Below are 11080 nucleotides of genomic sequence, written 5' to 3'. Positions count from 1 at the left end.
CGGGGTCTTCCGGAGCCTCAGCGGGGGGCCGCTGGGGCGCCGTGGAGAGGACACCGAGCCCCTGGAGAGCCCCCCCTGCTACGAGGACGCCCTCTACTTCCCGGTGCTCATTGTCCATGGCGACAGTGGCTGCCGGGGGGACGGGCAGGGCGCGCTCTGAGGCCCCGTGGCCCCCGGGGCCGCTCCCCGCCCCACCACCCCCACCCGGGGCTTCGGCGCCCAGTAACTGTTGTCTAAGATGGGGGGATGGAGACCGGCGTGGAGGGGTGGGGGAGGGGTGGACCTTCAAATGCAACGACCCGGGGTCCTCTTGGGGGAAGTGGCCTCCACCCAAGCTGAGCCTGACCCGTCCCAGCATGGCCCCGCCCTTGCACCACGTTCCACCCCCTGCCACGACAGGTGATCTGGCTTGGATGGGGGGGCTCCTGGGGACAGCCGTTGCCTCAGCAAAAGGCCTCCGAGCCCTCATGCCACCCAGAAGCACAAATTGGCAGTCTGGGGCCAACTCCCGTTGGCCGACCAGCCGGCCGCAGCGCGCCCCCAAGGCCCCATCCTGCTCCCCGACAGGCCCCCACGCCTGCCCGGCCCCTCTGCTGGGCCAGTCCCTGAGAGCACAGTCCCCGGCCCCGCACCCGGTGGGCTTTCCCCGGCACCTCGCGGGACATCCAGCCCAGGGCCCTCCTCAGCCCCGTCCTCCGGTCTCCACCGGCCCCTGAAGTCCATCTCCCGGCAGCCACGCACACACCCTCATCGCCCCCTCTCTGCTCTTGGCCCTCCCGATGACCCCGGGTCAGGGCGTCCGAGGGGCCACGGCCTCTTGACGACGCCCTTGCTCTCCCATGGGGGCCCCTGCTTCCCCAGGGTGGGGTGGCCCTTCCCTTCCCTTCCATCTGGGGCTCCACCCTCTCAGGGCCGGTGGGGGAGGGAGGAGGCAGAGAAGATGCAGATCAAATAAAAGGTTTGAACCGGGTCTTCCCTTGCGTTCCTGAGGGCGGGCGGGCGTGGGGTTGGCTGTGTCCCAGAGCAGCACAGCCGAGAGTTCCCCTGGGGCCTGAGACTCAGGTCCGAGTGGTTCGGGGTCGCCTGTGCTGACTGCTGTCTGGCCCTGGGTCTGCCTGTCCACGGTGGCCTCCTGCCCCGTGGGGGGCTGGAGGAGGCTCATGCTGCGCTGAGTGTGCTCAGGGCGGGGGAGGGTCTGGTCCTGAAGTGGGGAGAAAGAGCCTTGGCTTGCGATAGGAGTTCCAGTGCCCCCATGCGATTGGGGGTGTCCGCCCGGGGGGTTGGGTGTGGAGCAGGTTGGAGACACGAGCAGGACCTCGCTCGCCAGTGGAGCCAGAGTGGGCGCTGGACCCCACGGCTTCCCACGCAGGGCAGGGCGTGCCCTGTGCAGGGGCACTGAGTTGCAGTCCCGCGTGGGCAGGAGCCAGATGCCAGGCCTGGCCTGGAGTTTGTCCACCTGGGCAAAGAGCGCCCCTTTAGTCTGTGCAAGGGCACTGTCAGGGCTAGTGGTGGCCCTGGAGGGGCCGAGGGGCAGGGTGCTCTCTGCGCAGGAGGCCCCGCCAGGCCCGGGGAGCTGGGGTAGCAGCAGGTAGCTGTAAAAAACTGGGCGTCACTGCCAAGCCCTAGAATCTGCCTCAGCCTGGGACCACAAGCTGGGGAAGGTGGTTGGCCAGGGGAATAAGGGTCGGGCTGCTCAGGGTGGTCAGCGAGGGCCCATTGCCACGCTGCATTCTGGCGGTGAAGTCAAGTCTTTGTGTAGAAGCAACTTGAATGGAAAATTCTACAGTGGTCAAGCACTGTAGGAGGCCGCAGGGGCAAGGGTCTGCACGGGGAACAATGCCCTCTGCCCCTGTCACGACGAGTTCCGGTTGTCCGGTAGCCACTGCCCATTCTCGTTCCTCCCCCAGAGCCCCTGTTTCATTGCAGGTGGCAAGATGTCCAAGGGAAAGCAGCATTGCCAGCCTCCTTGGCACTGAGGGCGTGGCTGGGTGATGCCCACGCTCCTTGAAACAGCAACATTTCTCGTGAAGGCTAGTTTTGTGCGGGCTGTGTCACCCCCAAGTAGCCTGGAAAGCAGACGTGAGAGCGGGAGCTCCAGCAGCCACCTTGGGTCAGGAGGTGACTGAGAATCGTAGCGCCGTGCAAGGACAGCAGAGCAGGACAAAGACCACACGCTCTCCTGGCACATCATTTCTGGGCCGCCTACTTCCTAGTGAGAACGAGAAACTTCTGGTGTGTTTAATCACGGTCTTTTCTGGTGTCTCTACGGACAGCTATATTCATCCTCCACTGCTGCCCCCCAGATGGAGTGACTCAAACATCACTAGTCATTATTCCCTCTCCAGGCTTGTGTGGGTCAAGAACTCGGACAGGGCTCTCAGGGAGAGCTACCTCTCTGCGCAGGACCTCTGGCCTCTGCTGGAGGCAGGAAGGTGGGCCGACACCCCAACCCCCTCCGTCTCAGGGCTGGCCTGTGCCGGCCGAGGGCTGAGAGCCTACTAGGCTGCTGGTGAGCACCCGCCAGGCACGGCCTCTCCACAGGCTGGGGCTTCATCCCAGTGGGTGCTCAGGTCCCAGGGCTGGGGGCCCAGAGGTGGAGGCAGTCCTGTCCTTTACGATCTGGCCTCAGAAGTCACACGTATCCCTTTCTCTTGGCCAAGGCTATTCGGAAGGCCCACCCAGTTGCCAGGGGGAGTGTCTGACCCTCTTTCTCGTTGGAAGCTTGTCTAGGTCATTGTAAGATCAGCCCACAGGATGGGAGATATTGTGGTCATCTTCAAAAATGCCCCAGCCGCCCAGCCATCCCTCACTGATGGCCCTGGCAGAGTGGCCTGGAGTGCTTTGAGGGGGGAAGGTGGCCGCGCAGCCCACGTGGGCCTTCGGGGAGCAGAGGACCTGACCACGCTAGTCGTTCGGGCCCTGCATGGTGGTGGCTTACATGTGACCCCTTGGGAGGTGGAAGCTGCTCCCCAAATTTTTTTTAAGAATTATTTATTTATGCATACAAGAGCTTGGGTGCAGGCCAGAGGTGCGTGGGGTGATTCTCCATAGAGAGTGGGGAGCAGAACAGGCAGATTGACAGAAACACACTGCTGAGGGGAGCAGTGGGGAGACAGGAGAGGTCGGTGCGCCCTGTGGGTCCCTCCCTGGCCGGGGATTGAACTCGTGCTACAGTGGCTGCTGTAGCTTCATAGTGCTGCGCTGCACCTATGAGCACCCGGTGCTGCTCCCTGCACCACCAGAGAGGCCCTCCCTGACTCTCCTAAGCTGGCTGGCCATGTGACTGGCTTGGCCTGACGCGGTGGGAGCCAGGCTGCAGCTGAATCTCTCCGGACTGGGGGACCCCAGGCTGTGAAGACACACAGCCCAGACTGCTGAGAGCTGGGCGGTTGTGTGGGAACTGAGATCCCCAGCCAAGAGCCAGCATTAGTTTCCAAGGGGAGGCTGAGGACATTTGGGACAGTCCTGACGGAGTCCCCGCAGGAGTGACCTCAGATGAGCCACAGGCCACCACGCTAATCCCAAGAGGTCCTTGCTGTGTGATGCTCAGCTCTGCAGACTTGGCCTGGGGGTAGCTTCCGACTCTGGTTCCCAACCCCCATGAGCACCTGGGGGGACTTGCTGCTCCCAGCCAGGGAAACGGGGGGCAGCTGTTGCCGCCTCCTGGGTCACAGACCAGGCCTCCAGGGAACATTCTGGAGGTGGCAGACCCTGCATTTTTTTTTTTTAAAGATTTATTTATTTGTACATACAGAACTGGGGTACAGCCAGAGGCTCAGGGGCAGCGAGAGGCTTCACCAGAGACAGAGTGGGGAACAGAACAGGCAGATCGACGAAGTATACTGCTGAGGGGAGCGGCGGGCGGGTCAGGAGAGGTCTGCCACGCCATGTGGTCTCCTCCGGGGTAGGCGGGAATTGAACTCATGCAGAAGCGGCTTTAGATTCTCAGTGCTGTGCTTTAACCCGCTGCGCCACCAGGGAGGGCCCCCCTGCATTTTTTTTGAGTTTCATCTTCCCTCGTTGCCATGCACGCTGCCCAATGTTTTCCACGGCCTGTGGGTGTTGACGTGGTCACTGAGATGGCCCAGGGTGCATCTGGAAGGACAAGGAAGACCAGGAGTCCAGCCAAAAGCTGGACGCGCTCTTGCATCAGGCCTAGGAAGGAGCGTTGCTGCCCCGCTGGGTGAAGGCAGAGGCCTCTGGGCATCAGAGCCAACAGAAGCAAGGCAAACAAGCCTCCAGGCTGGTGACTGCCCTCAAGGCCAGGGCCGCGCTGGCTTCGCTGAGGGGAGCACTGTCTGGAACGTCCACGGTGACCCGGGTCGACTGGTTCTGTCTCCAAGCTCATTCTCCAGAAAACAGACCCATCTTTTTTCTCTCTGTTGTCTTGAAAACTTACAACTGAAACCCACCAAGGGGGAAGGCCGACTTTCCTTTCCATAGCTGTTAGGGAAGCACAGTGTGTCCTACAGACAGCCCTGAGCGCCCTGACAGGAGGCGTTTGCACCACGAGCAGGCTCAGCCGGCGGGCGCAGCTCTCTGAGGAAATGCAGCACACGTCCATGGGGGCCGTGTCTGTAGGTATGTGCAGCGCACGGCTATGATTTTTGCAAACGACCACTGACATATTAAAACACAAGTACTTATGTTATATGGACCTATTTATTGAATGGAACTGTTGCATATTCTAGGCTTTTTTTTTTTTTTTTTTAACCAAGGGGCCCCCAGAAAAAGCACCTGAGACACTCAGGGCTGGGTGTGGGGGCCTCTATCACAAGCCCTTGGTAGGTTGGAGATGTCAGAGCTGGGCACCCTGGAGTGGGTTCACACAGCCCCTGAAGGTGACTTGGTGACTTCCAGCAGGAAACCTGGCCTGTCCGCACCACCTCAGCAGATTGCCCTGGCCACTCTGGGCCCCCGGGCCTACGTTTCACACGAGGAGGAGGCAAATACAGCCACCTGGAGCCTTGGGAAGTCCCGGCGCTCAGGCGGGGAGCTGGAGTCACAGCTAGGCCGCGTGTGCAAAGTGCTGCTCCTTCCCATAGGGCTGGCCTCCCGGGCCGAAGCCCTGAGCCCAAACAAACCACACGAAGGAGTGGCCGTTGCCAGAGGCCCCAGCACTGCCCTTCACTGGGGGCCTGTCTGGATCTTGGTCACAGACAATGCACCACTCACGGGCATCATCCGCCAAAGCCACAAACCACCGGTCCCTCCATCAGTGGGGTCAGCCTAGGGGTCCTCATGCTGCAGTCTCACGCCCAGAGCCAGGATGCTGGGAGGTGGCCGTCCGGTCAAGAAGCAGGACGGGCCCTGCGCTTGGCATGGAGCTGCCAGGCCCGCCGCCCTGTACACCAGTTACTTCCCAGTGCCGCACCCATTCCCTAGCCGAGGCCCAGCCGGGTGCAGGCACCTCCTTGAGCTCAGGAGGCCGTGTTACTTCTGAACCCCCAGAATGCCTCCCCAGTCTGTCCCAGTAATATTAAACATTTTATTGGGCTCCTGGCACCGGTCCTCGGGGGTCCTGGCTCTCCTGGGCCCAGTTCAGCGTGGGAAGATGCAGAGGTTTCCAATGTGGTGAGGAAGCGCCTGGGCCTCACCTCCAGGAGTGGCTTGGGGGTGGGCCCCCAAGGGAGGCTGACTCAGCCAGGCTCTGTCCCCTCTCCCTCTCCCGCTGAACAGCACTGCTGGGGCGCTTGAGGGAGAGGGGGGTCTGGCCCCAGCTGAGAGGCTGCGCTTTAGCCCCTGGGAAACCTGGCTGGTGGGACAGGGCAGCAACCGCCCACCAGCCTCCGCGACAAGGAGCTCAGGCAGCCCTTGGGGGTTTCCAAACATGGCGAGGCCCCTGCGAGCGCATCTTCCGTTTTGCTGGTGTGGGGGAGAGTGGTCAAATACTTCAATAACACAGACATTTAATGGATGAAGCAACTCTGGCCCCTGGAGAGGGGCCAGACTGGGCTCCCGCGGCTGCAACCCCCGGCCCTGACGGCAGGTGGCGCCAAAGGCCCGCTCTTCGACGATGACCGGGGGACGCCGGACGCGCGGAGTCAGTCCGAGCAACCAGCAGGGAACCCGCGTCTGGACCGACGGAGCGGAGAGCCGCGAAGGGAGAACGCCAAGGCCGGCTCCCATGCCTCCCGGTCAGGGGCCAGAGGTGCGAAGGCGCGTGAGTCGGACTGTCAAACCCGTCAGGGCAGAGAAAGACTTCGCGAACCCCGGGCCAAGGATGGGCGGGGCTTGCGAGTCGAGAAGGCGGGGCCTAGTGTGGGCGTGGCTTGTTTAAGTAGGAGGCGGGGCCCGAGGGAAGCGGCTCGATTACGTTCGCTGAGTGGGCGGTACTTGTGCGCAAAGTCCCGAGCGCGGGCCCTCTTGGTGGGTGGGACTTAAGGGACCGTCAGGGGCGGGGCTTGTGGGCATTCTTAGTGGGCGGGGCCGGACTCTGTGGAGGTAGGCCGCGACCTCAGCGTGAAGCCTTTAAGTAGGAGCCCCGTTGAGGGGGCGGGGCTCGAAGCTGGGGCGGAGCTTTCCGAGACACTAGAGGGCAACGCTTTAACTCGTGGAAGGGGGCTTGCATCTCTCCCGGGGTTTCTGTCTCTGAAGGAAACCCTGCTCTCGCGGGTGGCGCGGGCCGTGCTAAGGGGCGGGGCTTGTATCTCCGTGGTAGGCGGGGCACGTAACACTGCGCAAGGTGAGTGTGAACTCTGGGCGGGTGCCAACGCTCGGCAATGGGAACCGCGCTGAGGGGGCGCGCCAGCCGTGCTGCCTCAGCAGGGGCGGGGCTTGAGCGCTCAGAGGACGAGGCGCGTGACCTCGGTGGGCGGGGCCTCTGAGAGCGCGTGGGGGTGTTGGACCTCTGTGGGTGGGCGTGGCGCGCATCTCCGAGGGGCGGGGCTGGCAGTGCCGCTTCCGGGTGCGGGCCGGGGTGGTGCCTGGTGGGGCGGGGCCCGGGACCCGACTCCGAGGCTGGGCGGGCCCGTGCCGGGGCGGGGCTCTGCCCCGGGCGGCCGAGTGTTTAGGCCCGCACGCAGCTCCGCATCTGGTGCTCATTACCGGATGACAAAGAGCCGGCCCCGGGCCCCCTTCCCCGTCCCATCCCTCCCTCCACCGCGCTGCCTTTAACTCCTTCCTGCCCCCGCGGCGCTCCGGGTCCCTGCCCAGGCCGAAGGCAGCGCCCCAGTCCTCCCCCACTGGCGAGCTCGGCTTGCGCCCACCTCCTCAGACCCGGTGTCCGGGCCCCTTCGTGACCCGACTCCCACCCGGCGAAGCTCTCCAGCGGCGTGTCCGAGGTTAAAAGCTTGTGAGGATCTGGCTGGGGCGTCTGGTTTGAGTTAGGGAAACGTGAGGGCGGGGGTGGGAGGCCGGGGGCGGGGCGGCGCGTGGCATTCCCTCCGCCCCTTCCGCGCCCCACCCCCAGTCCCAAGCCCCGACCCCTGGTCTCCTGGGGCCTAGCCTGTCTGCCAGCCCCAACCCAGTGCCCGGAGGCAAAGGGTGGCAAAGGACTGGGGTGGGGAAGGGGGCCCTGGGCCACCCCTCTTTGCCTGCCCGGGTGGTCGTGCTGGCTCTGCCCCGGCCTAATTAGAGGTCCTTTAGAGGGTGCCACTGAAAAAAATTACAGAGGCAGTGGGAACCGGCGCCTCCCAGCCCAGCTCCGTCTCTCCAGCTCCCCAAGGCAGGGAGCCCAGGATGAAGGAGGTTGCCACTTTTAGGGGACACCTCACACGTGACCAGACTGCTCACTCAAGCTGGGGCCTCCTGGGTTCTCTCTGTCCAGACATCCCTTAAGGAGAGGGGCCAAGTGTGACCCCAGGTGGGAAGGCCTTGCTCTGGTGACCACTCAGGGAACACTGAGTGTGGGCTCCCTCCTGGGTTCTCTGCTTTCCTTACCCCAGCCTGCTAGACTGGGGTTCACACCTCTCCGCCAGGGCTGGGTGGAGGAACACCTCCAGAGTACCTACAACCTGGGGGGCAGCACCCTTGAGGGACCCTCAGCCCTAGTCACCACCTTCTGTGCAGCCTGAGGAGGGTGAAGGGGAGCGCCAGAGGGCAGCTCACCCCTAGACCCCTTCACTTCCCAGAATCACCAAGCCCGGAATTTACCTTGCGTCTCTAAAGCCACGTGGCTCCAATTCCTGAGAAACCCACTTTGTGGAACCTTTCTCCCAGATTCAGCCCCACCTTGTCGGAGTTCTGGCAACAAAAGGAACAAACATGGGATTCTCCAGGTGCCAAAGCTGCCACTCGTGGTCTCACTGTGAGCTTGAGCAAGGCGCTGCCCTCTCTGGGCTCCTGCTTTCCTGGGACTTTGGCTAATCGCTGAACAACAAGGCCTTAAGGTCTTACTGACTTCCTTTGGGGCCCAGACAAGCTCCTTTGTCTGAGTCCTCCCAGACCCGCCCCCAGGCACCAAGGAGGGCCAGGAGCTCTAGGTGAGGTTGGCATCCCATTTATTGGAGAAGATCCCAGCACCCCGCTCCCTGAGGTCCTGGGGGCTTCGGCGTCTCCTCTGTTGGGCTAGGGGGCAGTTTCCAAGAGTTTACTGAGAGCCTGGCTGGGCCCTGGGAGTGGGGGGACACAGGAAGTCCTGTGTCCAGAGGAGCAGCCCCCGTGGGTCCCTGGTACCGCCAGGGCCCTGTGCCCAATGCATGCCCCTTCCCTCCGAGCCTCCTGCAGAGGGCGGGGTGGCACCCCATCATCACACGCTGGTTCTGCAGGTCTGCACCCCTGTGAGGCTGCCCCTGTGGGGCGCAGGTTCCGTTGAGCCCTTGCTCCCCGTGTGGGTGACCCAGCGATAGCAGTCAGTGACACGTTTGTTGGGTGCGTGGGGGCCGCAGCGGGTGCAGTACACAATGCCCAGTGCGAGCAGGACCACCAGGAAGACACAAGTTGGCACCAGGAGTGCCACCAGCAGCCACCGGTCATCCCTCCGGCTGTGACCCGCTGGACTGGCCTCGCCGAGGGCTGTTGGGGCTGCTGTGGAGCCCGCTGCCGGGGCCAGCGTGTGCTCAGGCTTGCCTGCCCCTGGGACTCTTGAAGGAGGATGTGAGGAGCTGGTGGGTGAGGCCTGATTAGTGGGGCTCTGCGAGGGCGGGGGAGTGTGGAGGCCTGGGGGTGGGGTGACAGCTGGCACGGGGACTTGACGGACAGGGAGTCCCGGGGACCTGGGAGTAGGGGCCAGGGGATGCTGAACAGCAGAGACAGGAAAGGGGCTGGTCCAGACTTTTAGGTCTGGGATGTCTGGCGTCCTGGGGGGCTGGTGGGCAGGAGAGGTGGTGGCCAGAGGATTGTGGTCAGCTGGGGTGGGAGACAAGTGTGTGGCGGCCTGGGTGTCTGGAAACATTGGGGAAGGGTGGGCAGGGGACATGGCAGGATATTTAGCTGAGGTCACAGGGGGCGGATGGGCAGCAGGCAGGTCTGGAGAGCGGGCTGGGGACTGGGAGACCCGACGGTCAGGGGGCAAAGCTGTGTCCCTGGCCAGGGCTGGGGATGGGAGCAGGGCAGAAGGCCATGTGGGCCGCGTGGTGGAGGCCACCGCAGGCCGGGTGACAGAGAGCACTGAGGAGTGGTAGGGGACCCTAGGGGCACTGAGCGGGGGTGGCCCTGTGGGGTCCCAGGAGGCCATCAGCTGCTCGCTGCTCTCTGAGAAGCTGGAGGTATAGGCCAGGCTGTAGTCGGGCGAAGGCTCCTCGTCCTCTTCGCCCCCCTCGAACTCTTCGCCGCCCTCGAACTCTTCGGCCCCCTGGTCCTCTTCGCCCTCCTCACCCTCCTGGTTCTCCAGCTGGTGTCCGAGCCCCGGGGAAGCCGGAGGCCCCGCGGCCCCGGCAGGGCTGCAGCTGACGCCGTCCGCCTCCAGCTCGTGGCCCTCGCTGCAGTAGCACTCGAAGCCACCGATGTAGTTCACGCACATCTGCTGGCACACGCCAGGGATCTGGCACTCGTCTGTGTCCACACAGCGGTGTGGCTCGTCGTCCGAGGGCCGGAAGCCCAGGCGGCAGTGGCAGCTGTAGCCCTGCGGCCCGCCGGGCTCACACTGCTGCTCGCAGGGGGCGTGCGTGCAGGCGTCCTCGCAGCTGCGCCCGTCCTCGGCCAGCCAGAAGCCCTCGGTGCAGCGGCAGGACGCGCGGCCGTCCCACTCGGCCACGCACTGCTGCTCACAGGACCCGTTGTCCAGGTCGCAGCCGCTGGGGCACAGGGGCCCGGCTTGGGACCAGACCACACCCCCCTCGGGCTGCTTCATGCAGAGCAGAGAGGCTTCTCCGCCCGCCTGGCACTTCACAGCCACCATGGAGCCCAGGGGCAGCCACTGCAGCTCGGTGGAGACCAGGTGGAAGGGCGTGGTGTAGACGGCTGGGCCGGTGTGGCTCGCCTCACCTGGCAGCGCTGGGCAGGCACCCTCGAAGCCGAACTGGCACAGGTAGCCGTCCACGGGCAGCGTGCACGAGCCCTCCAGCCAGCGGTGCTCACCGCTCGCCTCCAGGGCTGCACAGCGCTGGGCCGGGCAGGGCCCGCCCGTGGCTGGCTGGGCCCAGTTGGTGAAAGCCGTGTCCTGGTCGCCCGTGGTCCACATGAAGCCCCGCAGTGGGCGCTGCGGCTGGCAGTGCCGGGGCTGCCGCTGCAGGCCAATCCACAGCAAGCCGCTGGCCGAGCTGGTCCCCACCAGGCTGTCCACGCTCTGGGCCTCCTCGGGAGTCCGCGGTGTGGCTAAGTCCCCCCCCAGCTCCCGGCAGGCCCTCCAGGCTTCCAGAAAGGTGTTGCGCCGCAGGAAGAGCACGTAGCAGCTCCCGGGGCCGCAGGTGGCATGGGGCTCGGAGGTCCAGGGGGCCTGGCCCAGCGCGGGCACGGCGGCCGCCCAGGCCAGCAGCAGGCGCAGCAGCATCGCGAGCCCCCCGACTGGCTGGGGCCTGGCCTGCAGCCGCTCTTGACAGGGGGAGGGGCCGCCGGGCGGGCGGCGGGCGTGCCGCGGGCGGAGGCCAGGCCTTGTAAGGAGTGGGCTGGGGCCCTGCCAGCTCCCGGGCTCCCCCGGGCCGCCAGAGCAGGAAGCCGTCGGGCTGGGGCGGGAGTGGGGGTCTGGGTGGGGGTGTGGGGA

General features: G+C 64.7%; 2 protein-coding genes across 2 annotated transcripts in view; one reads left to right on the top strand and one right to left on the bottom strand.

Annotated features, from left to right (window-relative positions):
* The window catches only part of TMEM151A (transmembrane protein 151A), a gene marked incomplete at its 5' end in the record, with an annotated part of 2241 nt that extends 1270 nt beyond the window's left edge, over positions 1-971 (top strand). The window contains one exon of the mRNA XM_012725134.1: positions 2-971. Coding sequence (XP_012580588.1) covers positions 2-160 — 159 coding nt within the window. The remainder of the gene's footprint in view (position 1) is intronic.
* Positions 972-8437: 7466 nt separating this feature from the next.
* On the bottom strand, positions 8438-10870 carry CD248 (CD248 molecule, endosialin). Its single transcript, XM_004682597.2, has one exon. It carries the CDS (start codon positions 10868-10870, stop codon positions 8690-8692), a length of 2181 nt encoding a protein of 726 aa, XP_004682654.1. The 3' UTR covers positions 8438-8689.
* Between the last annotated feature and the right edge of the window lie 210 nt (positions 10871-11080).

The sequence above is a fragment of the Condylura cristata genome, unplaced genomic scaffold (assembly GCF_000260355.1).
Source record: "Condylura cristata isolate star-nosed mole 26May11 unplaced genomic scaffold, ConCri1.0 scaffold00015, whole genome shotgun sequence".
Taxonomy (NCBI): Eukaryota; Metazoa; Chordata; class Mammalia; order Eulipotyphla; family Talpidae; genus Condylura; species Condylura cristata.
The sequence above is the reverse complement of the archived record's forward strand: the minus strand, read 5'-3'. Positions and strand labels throughout refer to the sequence as shown.

Bases quoted from the DNA above. Each gene is read 5' to 3' on its own strand.
- CD248 (XM_004682597.2), bottom strand. From the start codon at position 10,870: ATGCTGCTGCGCCTGCTGCTGGCCTGGGCGGCCGCCGTGCCCGCGCTG.